The sequence below is a fragment of the Pseudophryne corroboree genome, chromosome 11 (genome assembly GCF_028390025.1).
Source record: "Pseudophryne corroboree isolate aPseCor3 chromosome 11, aPseCor3.hap2, whole genome shotgun sequence".
Taxonomy (NCBI): domain Eukaryota; kingdom Metazoa; phylum Chordata; class Amphibia; order Anura; family Myobatrachidae; genus Pseudophryne; species Pseudophryne corroboree.
This window is the reverse complement of record NC_086454.1, coordinates 133,414,320-133,428,365: the sequence shown is the minus strand read 5'-3', so window position 1 is coordinate 133,428,365 and position 14,046 is coordinate 133,414,320. Positions and strand designations below refer to the sequence as shown.

Sequence of the window (14,046 nt, the reverse complement as noted above, 5' to 3'; positions counted from 1 at the left end):
AAACTCATCCACAGTCTGTCTTAAGTATTGCATCTCTTTCTCATTGCGGGATAGTTTTGTTGAAATATTTGAGATCATTCCCTTAATGGTTCAGCCCCGCTATTCTGGGAAGGTGCACTGCCCTGAGTACCCAGTAGTGAGCCCCCTGGTGAAGAGGAACACTCCGCTATACAAGAAACACACTCTTTGCCTGACATAATGTAAATGTGACAGCACACACACAGGAAAAGGTTAAGCACAATTAACCCACAAAGAGCCCTTCAGGGAGACACAGAGTTATTTGGAGCCAGCCCCCCACCGCGCCCTTATCGCTAATGCCAAGCTTAGCCGGGTCACAGACTAAGTACCCTGATAGAGGACTTAGTACACTAATAATAATTGCTCCCCCCCTGCTGTGACCCCCTGGTACTACTGAAGTAATCTGGAGTCACTCCGGAGGAGCTGCGCATCCCTGTCAGTCAGCGTCTGTGTCCACTGCAGAGGGAAAATGGCACTGGTGAGCTGCTGGATCCTCTCATAGTGGAGCCCCGCCCCTTCAGTGGCGCACGGTCTTCCTGCTTTTTTTTTTTACTGGCTGAGGTAATCTGGTGCTTAAAATGGAGAGTAAAACGTTTTAAGGCTCTTTTTACAAGTGTGGGTACTGTGTACAGTGTACTGAGAAGCAGCTGTGTACTGTGTCTGGGGACGCATTCCGCCCCAGTTAGAAGCCGTGCGTCTCTATACCCTCATGCCCCCATAATGGCTGGCGACCCGCTAGCCAGGATGCCAGCTTAGTACTCACCACTCTTCATTCTTCTGGCTCTGTTAGGGGTGGCGGCGTGCTGCAGGAATGTATGCTCGCCGTGGTGGGGCTTGCGAATAGTTCCCTCAGGAGCTCAGTGTCCTGTCAGCGGGGAACGGGACCATTAACCCTTCAAGAGGTTGGGGTGTTCCCCCCCTAAGTCCCACGAAGCAGGCAGGATGGTGCCAACCAGCCCTGCCTGAAAATAACAAACATATAAAATAAATGCAGAAAACTCTTCAGAAGCTTTTATAAGCGTGACCGGCTCCTCCGGGCACATTTTCTAAACTGAGTCTGGTAGGAGGGGCATAGAGGGAGGAGCCAGCCCACACTATAAAATTCTTAATGTGCACATGGCTCCTAGTGGACCCGTCTATACCCCATGGTACTAAATGAAACCCCAGTATCCTCTAGGACGTAGGAGAAAATATAACTTTTAATCTATTTCATTAAAAACAACTGGTTTGTGAAATACAGTGCATCCGGAAATTATTTACAGCACTTCACTTTTTCCACATTTTGTTATGTAACAGCCTTATTCCAAAATAAAATAAATACATTTTTTCCCTAAAAATTCTACACACAATACCCCATAATGAGAACATGAAAAAAAAATGTTGAGATTTTTGCAAATTTATTAAACATAAAAAACTAAGAAATCACATGTACATAAGTATTCACTAGTGATGAGCGGGTTCGGTTTCTCGGAAACCGAACCTCCCCGAACTTCACCCTTTTTACACAGGTCCGAGCCATACTCGGATTCTCCCGTATGGCTCGGTTAACCCGAGCGCGCCCGAACGTCATCATCCCGCTGTCGGATTCTCGCGAGATTCGGATTCTATATAAGCAACCGCGCGTCGCCGCCATTTTCACTCGTGCATTGGAAATGTTAGGGAGAGGACGTGGCTGGCGTCCTCTCCGTTTATGTTGATGCATTGCAAATATTTTGTGCTTGCTTATTACTTAATTATGGGGACTGGGGAGCAGCTGTATATAGGAGGAGTACAGTGCAGAGTTTTGCTGACAGTGACCACCAGTAATACGTTGTCTGCCTGAAAAACACTCCATATCTGTGCTCAGTGTGCTGCATATATCTGTGCTCACACTGCTTAATTGTGGGGACTGGGGAGCAGCTGTATTATATAGCAGGAGTACAGTGCAGAGTTTTGCTGACAGTGACCACCAGTATACGTTGTCTGCCTGAAAAACACTCCATATCTGTGCTCAGTGTGCTGCTTTATTGTGGGGACTGGGGACCACCAGTATAATATTATATTGGAGGAGTACAGTGCAGAGTTTTGCTGACCAGTGACCACCAGTATATAATATATAGCATTACAGTACAGTAGGCCACTGATGTACCTACCTCTGTGTCGTCATTAAGTATACTATCCATCTAGATTCTATACCTGTGGTGCATTTCAGTTGTGCAGTTTGCTGACACAGTGACCACCAGTATATATAGCAGTACGGTACGGAAGGCCACTGCTGTACCTACCTCTGTGTCGTCATTAAGTATACTATCCATCTACATTCTATACCTGTGGTGCATTTTAGTTTTGCAGTTTGCTGACACAGTGACCACCAGTATACTATATATAGCAGTACGTTACGGAAGGCCACTGCTGTACCTACCTCTGTGTTGTCATTAAGTATACTATCCATCTACATTCTATACCTGTGGTGCATTTTAGTTTTGCAGTTTGCTGACACAGTGACCACCAGTATACTATATATAGCAGTACGGTACGGAAGGCCACTGCTCTACCTACCTCTGTGTCGTCAAGTATACTATCCATCCATATCTGTGGTGCATTTCAGTTGTGCGCAGTATATATAGTAGTAGGCCATTGCTATTGATACTGGCATATAATTCCACACATTAAAAAATGGAGAACAAAAATGTGGAGGTTAAAATAGGGAAAGATCAAGATCCACTTCCACCTCGTGCTGAAGCTGCTGCCACTAGTCATGGCCGAGACAATGAAATGCCATCAACGTCGTCTGCCAAGGCCGATGCCCAATGTCATAGTAGAGAGCATATAAAATCCAAAAAACAAAAGTTCAGTAAAATGACCCAAAAATCAAAACTGAAAGCATCTGATGAGAAGCGTACACTTGCCAATATGCCATTTACGACACGGAGTGGCAAGGAACGGCTGAGGCCCGGGTCTATGTTCATGGCTAGTGGTTCAGATTCACATGAGGATGGAAGCACTCATCCTCTCACTAGAAAAATGAAAACACTTAAGCTGGCAAAAGCACAGCAAAGAACTGTGCATTCTTCTAAATCACAAATCCCCAAGGAGAGTCCAATTGTGTCGGTTGCGATGCCTGACCTTCCCAACACTGGACGGGAAGAGCTTGCGCCTTCCACCATTTGCACGCCCCCTGCAAGTGCTGGAAGGAGCACCTGCAGTCCAGTTCCTGATAGTCAAATTGAAGATGTCAGTGTTGAAGTACACCAGGATGAGGATATGGGTGTTGCTGGCGCTGGGGAGGAAATTGACAAGGAGGATTCTGATGGTGAGGTGGTTTGTTTAAGTCAGGCACCCGGGGAGACACCTGCCATCCGTGGGACGAATATGGCCATTGACATGCCTGGTCAAAATACAAAAAAAAATCAGCTCTTCTGTGTGGAATTATTTCAACACAAATGCGGACAACAGGTGTCAAGCCTTTGTCAAGCTGTAATAAGTAGGGGCAAGGACGTTAACCACCTCGGAACATCCTCCCTTATACGTCACCTGCAGCGCATTCATCATAAGTCAGTGACAAGTTCAAAAACTTTGGGTGACAGCGGAAGCAGTCCACTGACCACTAAATCCCTTCCTCTTGTAACCAAGCTCCTGCAAACCACACCACCAACTCCCTCAGTGTCAATTTCCTCCTTACCCAGGAAAGCCAATAGTCCTGCAGGCCATGTCAATGGCAAGTCTGATGAGTCCTCTCCTGCCTGGGATTCCTCCGATGCATCCTTGAGTGTAACGCCTACTGCTGCTGGCGCTGCTGTTGTAGCTGCTGGGAGTCGATCGTCATCCCAGAGGGGAAGTCGGAAGACCACTTGTACTACTTCCAGTAAGCAATTGACTGTCCAACAGTCCTTTGCGAGGAAGATGAAATATCACAGCAGTCATCCTGCTGCAAAGCAGATAACTCAGGCCTTGGCAGCCTGGGCGGTGAGAAATGTGGTTCCGGTATCCACCGTTAATTCAGAGGCAACTAGAGACTTGATTGAGGTACTGTGTCCCCAGTACCAAATACCATCTAGGTTCCATTTCTCTAGGCAGGTGATACCGAAAATGTACACAGACCTCAGAAAAAGAGTCACCAGTGTCCTAAAAAATGCAGTTGTACCCAATGTCCACTTAACCACGGACATGTGGACAAGTGGAGCAGGGCAGACTCAGGACTAAATGACTGTGACAGCCCACTGGGTAGATGTATTGCCTCCCGCAGCAAGAACAGCAGCGGCGGCACCAGTAGCAGCATCTCGCAAACGCCAACTCGTTCCTAGGCAGGCTACGCTTTGTATCACCGCTTTCCAGAAGAGGCACACAGCTGACAACCTCTTACGGAAACTGAGGAAGATCATCGCAGAATGGCTTACCCCAATTGGACTCTCCTGGGGATTTGTGACATCGGACAACGCCACCAATATTGTGCGTGCATTACATCTGGGCAAATTCCAGCACGTCCCATGTTTTGCACATACATTGAATTTGGTGGTGCAGAATTATTTAAAAAACGACAGGGGTGTGCAAGAGATGCTGTCGGTGGCCCGAAGAATTGCGGGCCACTTTCGGCATTCAGCCACCGCGTACAGAAGACTGGAGCACCACCAAACAGTCCTGAACCTGCCCTGCCATCATCTGAAGCAAGAGGTGGTAACGAGATGGAATTCAACCCTCTATATGCTTCAGAGGATGGAGGAGCAGCAAAAGGCCATTCAAGCCTATACATCTGCCCACGATATAGGCAAAGGAGGGGGAATGCACCTGACTCAAGCGCAGTGGAGAATGATTTCAACGTTGTGCAAGGTTCTGCAACCCTTTGAACTTGCCACACGTGAAGTCAGTTCAGACACTGCCAGCCTGAGTCAGGTCATTCCCCTCATCAGGCTTTTGCAGAAGAAGCTGGAGACATTGAAGGAAGAGCTAAAACAGAGCGATTCCGCTAGGCATGTGGGACTAGTGGATGGAGCCCTTAATTCGCTTAACCAGGATTCACGGGTGGTCAATCTGTTGAAATCAGAGCACTACATTTTGGCCACCGTGCTCGATCCTAGATTTAAAACCTACATTGGATCTCTCTTTCCGGCAGACACAAGTCTGCAGAGGTTCAAAGACCTGCTGGTGAGAAAATTGTCAAGTCAAGCGGAACGTGACCCGTCAACATCTCCTCCTTCACATTCTCCCGCAACTGGGGGTGCGAGGAAAAGGCTAAGAATTCCGAGCCCACCCGCTGGCGGTGATGCAGGGCAGTCTGGAGCGAGTGCTGACATCTGGTCCGGACTGAAGGACCTGCCAACGATTACTGACATGTCGTCTACTGTCACTGCATATGATTCTCTCACCATTGAAAGAATGGTGGAGGATTATATGAGTGACCGCATCCAAGTAGGCACGTCAGACAGTCCGTACGTATACTGGCAGGAAAAAGAGGCGATTTGGAGGCCCTTGCACAAACTGGCTTTATTCTACCTAAGTTGCCCTCCCTCCAGTGTGTACTCCGAAAGAGTGTTTAGTGCAGCCGCTCACCTTGTCAGCAATCGGCGTACGAGGTTACTTCCAGAAAATGTGGAGAAGATGATGTTCATCAAAATGAATTATAATCAATTCCTCCGTGGAGACATTCACCAGCAATTGCCTCCAGAAAGTACACAGGGATCTGAGATGGTGGATTCCAGTGAGGACGAATTAATAATCTGTGAGGAGGGGGATGTACACAGTGAAAGGGGTGAGGAATCGGAGGATGATGATGAGGAGGACAACTTGCCTCTGTAGAGCCAGTTTGTGCAAGGAGAGATTGATTGCTTCTTTTTTGGTGGGGGCCCAAACCAACCAGTCATTTCAGTCACAGTCGTGTGGCAGACCCTGTCGCTGAAATGATGGGTTTGTTAAAGTGTGCATGTCCTGTTTATACAACATAAGGGTGGGTGGGAGGGCCCAAGGACAATTCCATCTTGCGCCTCTTTTTTCTTTCATTTTTCTTTGCATCATGTGCTGTTTGGGGACAATTTTTTTGAAGTGCCATCCTGTCTGACACTGCAGTGGCACTCCTAGATGGGCCAGGTGTTTGTGTCGGCCACTTGTGTCGCTTATCTTAGTCACACAGCGACCTTGGTGCGCCTCTTTTTTTCTTTGCATCATGTGCTGTTTGGGGACTATTTTTTTGAAGTGCCATCCTGTCTGACACTGCAGTGCCACTCCTAGATGGGCCAGGTGTTTGTGTCGGCCACTTGTGTCGCTTAGCTTAGTCACACAGCGACCTTGGTGCGCCTCTTTTTTTCTTTGCATCATGTGCTGTTTGGGGACTATTTTTTTGAAGTGCCATCCTGCCTGACACTGCAGTGCCACTCCTAGATGCGCCAGGTGTTTGTGTCGGCCACTTGTGTCGCTTAGCTTAGCCATCCAGCGACCTCGGTGCAAATTTTAGGACTAAAAATAATATTGTGAGGTGTGAGGTGTTCAGAATAGACTGGAAATGAGTGGAAATTATGGTTATTGAGGTTAATAATACTATGGGATCAAAATGACCCCCAAATTCTATGATTTAAGCTGTTTTTTAGGGGTTTTTGAAAAAAACACCCGAATCCAAAACACACCCGAATCCGACAAAAAATTTTCGGTAAGGTTTTGCCAAAACGCGTCCGAATCCAAAACACGGCCGCGGAACCGAATCCAAAACCAAAACACAAAACCCGAAAAATGTCCGGTGCACATCACTAGTATTCACAGCCTTTGCCACGAAGCTCAAAATTGAGCTCAAGTGCATCCTGTTTCCACTGATCACCCTTGACATGTTCCTACAGCTTAAGTGGAGTCCACCTATGGTAAATTCAGTTGATTGGACATGATTTGGAAAGGCACACACCTGTCTATATAAGGACCCACACTTGACAGTGCATGTCTGAGCACAAACCAAGTCAAAGGAATTGTCTGTAGAACTCTGAGACAGGATTGTCTCGAGGCACAAATCTGGGGAAGGGTACAGAAATAGATTTGCTGCTTTGAAGGCCCCAATGAGCATAGTGGGCTCTATCATTCATAAATGGAAGAAGTTCGGAACCACCAGGACTCTTCCTGGAGCTGGCCGGCCGTCTAAACTGAGCGATCGGTGGAGAAGGGCTCTAGTCAGGGAGGTGACCAAGAACCCGATGGTCACTGTCAGAGCTACAGCATTCCTCTGTGGAGAGAGGAGAACCTTCCAGAAGACAATAATCTCTACAGCAATCCACCAATCAGGACTGTATGGTAGAGTGGCCAGACGGAAGCCACTCCTTAGTAAAAAGCACATGGCAGCCCACCTGGAGTTTGACAAAATGCACCTGAAGGACTCTCAAACCACGAGAACCAAAATTCTCTGGTCTGATGAGACAAAGATTGAACTTTTTGGCGTGAATGCCAGGCGTAATCTTTGGAGGAATCCAGGCACTGCTCATCACCATCCCTACATTCACAGAGTGAAGCATGGTGGTGGCAGCATCATGCTGTGAAGATGTTTTTCAGTGGCAGGAACTGGGAGACTACTCAGGCTAGAGGGAAAGATGAATGCAGCAATGTACAGAGACATCCTGGATGAAAACCTGCTCCAGAGCGTTCTTGACCTCAGACTGGGGCGATGGTTCATCTTTCAGCAGGACAACGACCCTAAGCACACAGCCAAAATATCAAAGGAGTGGCTTCAGGACAATTCTGTGAATGTCCTTGAGTGGCCCAGCCAGTGCCCAGACTTGAATCCGATTGAACATCTCTGGAGAGATCTGAAAATGGCTCTGCACCAACGCTTCCCATTCAACCTGATGGAGCTTGAGAGGTGCTGCAAAGAGGAATGGGCGAAACTGCCCAAAGATAGGTGTGCCAAGCTTGTGGCATCATATTCAAAAAGACTTGAGGCTGTAATTGCTGCCAAAGGTGCATCAACAAAGTATTGAGCAAAGGCTGTGAATACTTATGTACGTGTGATTTCTTCATTTTTTATTTTTTAAAAATTTGCAAAAATCTCGAAAAAAACGTTTATCACGTTGTCATTATGGGGCATGTGTAGAATTTTGTGAGGAAAAAATGCATTTATTCCATTTTGGAATAAGGCTGTAACATAACAAAATGTGGAAAAAGTGAAGCACTGTGAATACTTTCTGGACGCACTGTAAGACAACATAGATAGAATTAAGTGCAATAAAGTGATAATTAAAATTTGTGTCTCACTGTCTTTTTATTATATACAGTATTTGTTTGTATATAAAATATGATTATATAGTGTATTACTATGCGTAATGTTAATTTCTTGTTGACGTTCTGCGATCTACCAAAGGGGGTATTCAATTTTCAGATGTAATTATTCTTGATACATCTTCTATTATTCATCCAATGATGATGTAAGTGTAACATCTGTACCCTATTGAATTACGTAAATTCAGCTGTGGGACAAGGTAGTCTCAATCACAACGAATTTGACATCATGTATTTATTATCCCCAAAATCCGGAAAATCCTGCAGTATGTAATATATCTGTGTGATGTGTTCATCAATAAATGTGTGTCACTGTGTACTTCACAAAGCAAAATTCCAATTAGCTCAAAAGTGTTAGGCATTTCACTCTATGGGGGTCATTTCGAGTTGATCGCTAGCTGCCGTTGTTCGCAGCGCAGTGATCAGGCTAAAAATCAGCATTTCTGCGCATGCACCGCAATGCGCACGCGTGACGTACGGATACAAAGCCCATTGTGGTTGTGCACAGGTTCTAGCAAAGGTTTCAGTTGCACTGACGGCCGCAAGAAGATTGACAGGAAGGGGGCGTTTCTGGGTGTCAACTGACCGTTTTCAGGGAGTGTTTGCAAAAATGCAGGCGTGTCTGAAAAAACGCAGGCATGGCTGGGTGTTCGCTGGGCGGGTGTATGACATCAAACCCGGACACGAATAGGCTGAAGTGATCGCAAGCGCTGAGTAGATTCAGAGATACTCAGAAACTGCACAAACTTTTTGCAGAGCTCGGCTGCACATGCGTTCGCACTTCTGCTAAGCTAAAATACACTCCCCAGTGGGCGTCGGCATAGCGTTTTCACGGCTGCTAAAACTAGTTAGCGAGCGATCAACTCAGAATGACCCCCTATATACTGTTGGAATTGATGGTAAGCTATCTTTCTATATAATACAGTTGGTATATATTCTATGTCTGCTGACAATGATAGGCAATCATGTCTATTCTGTAGACTCTAAGAAATTATTAGACGTATAGATCCCAATATTAGATGTTCTCTCTCTCTCTCACTGGTGACAATATTATAAATCCATTTATTATGTGGATGGGTTATGATCCCTTCATTTGCTGACTGTGATCCTTACTGTCTCATCTATAGGAAAAATGGGTTATGTTCCATATATTTCTCACATTAGAGATCCAATGTTCAGTATATCTCCCACCTTGGAGATCAAATAGATTATAGGTCAATTTATTATGTGGATGGGTTATTATCCCTTCCTTTGCTGACTGTGATCTTTACTGTCGCGTCTATAATGCAAATGGGATATGTTCCACATGTTTCTCACATTAGATGTAAAATAAATATTAACCTATATAAAACATAGAATTCTGTATACCAATATGTATATAGCAGAGATTAATTATATCTTCATTCCAGCTGTCTCCTTCATATACTGTAGTGTATATCTATATTCAATCAGTATTCAGTGACATTCACATTTCTATTAATCGTACTCAGGGCCTAATTCAGACCTGATCGTAGCTGCACGGCTACGATTTATTTTTATTTAGTTCAATGCCAGGGCTGTTACTACACTGTGTACTACTCCCCCTTCCTTAGGATTAGTGTTTATATATTAGGACTCAGTATTTGCTAGAACAAGTAAGTGTTGCTACATAATTTACATTTGTCTCCTCTTGGAAGACAGCGAGTAATGCATGTGTAAGATTGTTACCAGATACAAGTTACATTACACATTGAATTGCAAGCTGTCTAATCTGAGACACACTGAGTGTATATTACAAATCCGTGCCTGCCGAGGGTGATGAATATTGCAACACAAGGAACATTTATCTCCCCTTGGAAGACTGAAAGTGATACACATATATATATATATATATATATATATATATATATATATAATTGTTGCCAAATGTAATTATGCTGCACATGAATTAGCAAGCTATATGAGCTGGCATATGGAGCACCGCAATCGAACTGAGAAACAACACTGATTTGTGATGTGATTGGGAAAAGACTGCTGCTATTTGCATCAATAACATATTAATTCACAGGGCAATTTACCATTAACATCATGCCAGGGTAGCACATCAAATAGAAGGCAGTTAATGGTGCGCTAGCTATTAGTAAATAGGCCCCTATTGATTCTAAAGAATGGTAGTTACAATCCGCATCACTGTGCATGTGCCAGCCCGTTGCATACAACGTGAAACCCCATTTGAGCTTTCACTGCCTATGAGCTAGCCCTTATTCATGCTCTGAGTGAGGTCTTTGATAGTGGATAAATCAGAATTGCTGGGTTCCCATCACTTTAAGGCCCCATAGTTGCAGTATTTCTGCTACTGTAGGCAATGAATAATCTTTGAAGGTGTTAGTAAATAGAAGTTACTTTACCTTGTTTGACCTTCCTTCCAAGAACCCTAGAGATTTCCAGCATGACTGCAGTTCCACTGCTGGGGTCTATTGCTCCATGGACCCAGCTGTCTCTATGATTACCATACATTATATACCTGTCTGTAAATACATGGAAAATAACAAACTCTGTATTAACTCTTTGTAACAGTTTAATAACTGGTAGTCTATGAGTGAAAGTTTGCAGTATGAAAAGTCTTCATTCAGGTTATTAATCAGCATTGATAATGGGAATAAGGTAGTGGTGGGGCCTGCGATTAATATGTGCATAAAAGGTAGATGTTAGAACCTAGACTACTCTCTTTCCAAACATACTTATTACATGGCAGCTGAAATTTCTGATTCACAAGTAGATTGGTTATAAATAAAAAGTTAATAAAAATCTAAAAAAAAATTATTAGAATTTGTGAAATCTGAGTTGCAAATAAAAACATTTCTAGTTAATAGTTTAATAATTGGTAACACATATATATACACACACACACACACACACACACACACACACACACACACATACATACATACATACATACATACTGTATAGAGAGAGAGAGAGAGAGAGAGAGAGAGGGGGGGGGGGGGGGGAGGGGAGAGAGAGAAGTCACTCACCAGGCTCCACACTGCCTCTGATAATACCCATCACGTTTGCAGAAGGCTTAATTTCTTCATGGTTATCTACATTCACTTGAACATAACTGGAGGAAATGGGTGAATTATAAATCATTAGGCTTTTTAAATGAGTATTGGACTAAGATTAGAAGTCATAGATCTTTCCAGTTTAGTGATTTAGGGGCCTGTGCATTAAACTGTTTTTTTTGCAATAAAACTGCAGTATTTTTGTATGTGACCAATTTAACAGTGAGTACCTCAGCAACTGTAAGAGATATCAACTGCAGTCCCTTTCTTTACGGTTTCAAAAGCAGTACCCATAGTGAAAACACCCATTTTACAGTGCCAATCTCCATATGCTATGCTTCACAACGATAGCATCAGCCATCTTTAGTGGAAGAAAGTTCTGCTGCAATTTTTGAATGAAAGAACAACGTAACAGATTGTAAGATTTGGACTTTACGCGCAATGCAGTTTATTCTGTGGATGGAATTTGCCAGAGGTAATATGGCTGCACCACATTGCAAATACTGCTTTTGGTCTGCTGTGGGTCTCAAGTTATGAAAATGCAACTACATTCATGCAGTGCATGCAGTTGAGCGGTTATTTGCTACTGCACATGTGGAAAATATTCATAAAACCCCTATCAAGCATGCGTTCACCTGAGTGTACGTACAAATGCACTGTTGCATACGGGGAAGCTGGCAATAGAACTGAAAAGGCAAAGCAATGGGTGTTCCTGGACAGTCTCTGGGAGATGGTCTGAAAGGAGCGCAAAAAAAAATGTCCCCTCACAGGCATGTTATGGGAGTGTCACAGGCATGTCTTTGCAAGCAGCACACATTCTCAGATGGAATCATGTATGTTTAGACATACATACAGTGCATCCGGAAAGTATTCACAGCGCTTCACTTTTTCCACTGTTTGTTATGTTATAGCCTTATTCCAAAATGCATTAAATTAATTTTTTCCCTCAAAATTCTACACACAATACCCCATAATGACAACGTAAAAATTAAAATTTATTAAAAATAGAAAACTAAGAAATCACATGAACATAAATATTGACAGCCTTTGTCATGAAGCTCAAAATTGAGCTCAGGTGCATCCTGTTTTCACTGATCATCCTTGAGATGTTCCTACAGCTTAATTGGAGTCCACCTGTGGTAAATTCAGTTGGTTGGACATGATTTGGAAAGGCACACTCCTGTCTATATAAGGTCCCACACTTGACAGTGCATGTCTGAGCACAAACCAAGCATGAAGTCACTTGAATTGCCTGTAGACCTCCGAGACCGGATTGTCTCAAGGCACAAACTGGGGAAGGGTACAGGAAAATATCTGCTGCTTTGAAGGTCCCAATGAGCACAGTGGCCTCCATCATCCGTAAATGGAAGACGTTCTGAACCACCAGGACTCGTCCCAAACCGAGCAACCGAGGGAGAAGAGCCCTAGTCAGGGAGGTAACCAAAAACTTGATGGTCACTCTGTCAGAGCTACAGCATTCCTCTGTGGAGAGGGGAGAACCTTCCAGAAGGACAACCATCTCTGCAGCAATCCATCAATGAGGCCTGTATGGTAGAGCAGCCAGGCGGAAGCCACTCCTTAATAAAAATTACATGGCAGCCCACCTGGAGATTGCCAAAATGCACCTGAAGGACTCTCAGACCATGAGAAACAAAATTCTCTGGTCTGGTGAGACAAAGATGGAACTTTTTGGCGTGAATGCCAGGCGTCATGTTTGGAGGAAACCAGGCACCGCTCATCACCATCCCTACATTCACAGGGTGAAGCATGGTGGTGGCAGCATCATGCTGTGGAGATGCTTTTCAGTGGCAGGAAGTGGGAGACTAGTCAGGCTAGAGGGAAATATGAATGCAGCAATGTACAGAGACATCCTGGATGAAAACCTGCTCCAGAGCATTCTTGACCTCAGACTGGGGTGATGGTTCCAGGGGCGGAACTACTGGCAGTGCAGCCAGTGCATTGCACTGGGGCCCCGCCGCACTCAAGGGGCCCACAGCCGCCGGCATTACAATGAGTCACAATGACTCATTGTATCTTGCCGTCGCGAGCTACAGTACACTCCCGCCCGCCGCCAGTGTCACACACAGACCAGGGGCACCAGCTACACTCCGCCCGCGGCCCGCCGCCCGTGTCACACACAAACCAGGCACCAGCTACGCTGCCGCCCGCCGCCTGTGTTAACACAGTCAGCACCTGCGGCAGCCCGGCTGAAGGGGGAGGAGGGGTCCCGGCCGGAGAGGGAGGAGGGGCCATCCCTCCCTCATACAAACTTACTGGTCTCACTGGCTGCTGCTGTAAGGAGGGAACACTCTCCTATCTCCTCCTCTCTCCAGCGCCTCCTCCTCCACACGTCCTCCTGCATTGTAATAAAATGCTGCTGCAAGCTGTCCATCAGGAAAGCGAGGAGGGGCAGCTAACTCAGCTCCTCCCCCTTCCTGTTTATATTCCGCCCCTCAGCTTCCTCTCTCTCTCTGTGTTTGGGCGCTGGGGATCTGACAGCATCACGCCAAGATCTCGTGGCCGTCCCCGGCGCCCACTGTCATAATGGGAGGGAGGGAGAGAAGCAGGAGCTGCTGGTCATTCCCTATGTGCATGGTGAGTCAGCCATTTGCTTGCACTGCTGCCTGCAGCAACAGCCCCTAGTAGGAATTAGTTGTTTTAAATGTCTTTAATTGTGTTGCATATGTATAAACACAAATATATTTTTTATATTGAGTTTGCATCTCTTGCCTTGTAAAAATGGGACGCTGTCTGCCGTAATGTGTAA

General features: G+C 45.1%; 1 protein-coding gene across 1 annotated transcript in view; it reads right to left on the bottom strand.

The window, feature by feature from the left end:
- Nucleotides 1–14,046, bottom strand: part of NAALADL1 (N-acetylated alpha-linked acidic dipeptidase like 1) — a 139,487-nt gene that overhangs the window by 51,398 nt on the left and 74,043 nt on the right. The window contains exons 8-9 of the mRNA XM_063946132.1: nucleotides 11,253–11,338; nucleotides 10,626–10,745 (exon numbers count right to left, since the gene is read on the bottom strand). Coding sequence (XP_063802202.1) covers nucleotides 10,626–10,745; nucleotides 11,253–11,338 — 206 coding nt within the window. The remainder of the gene's footprint in view (nucleotides 1–10,625; nucleotides 10,746–11,252; nucleotides 11,339–14,046) is intronic.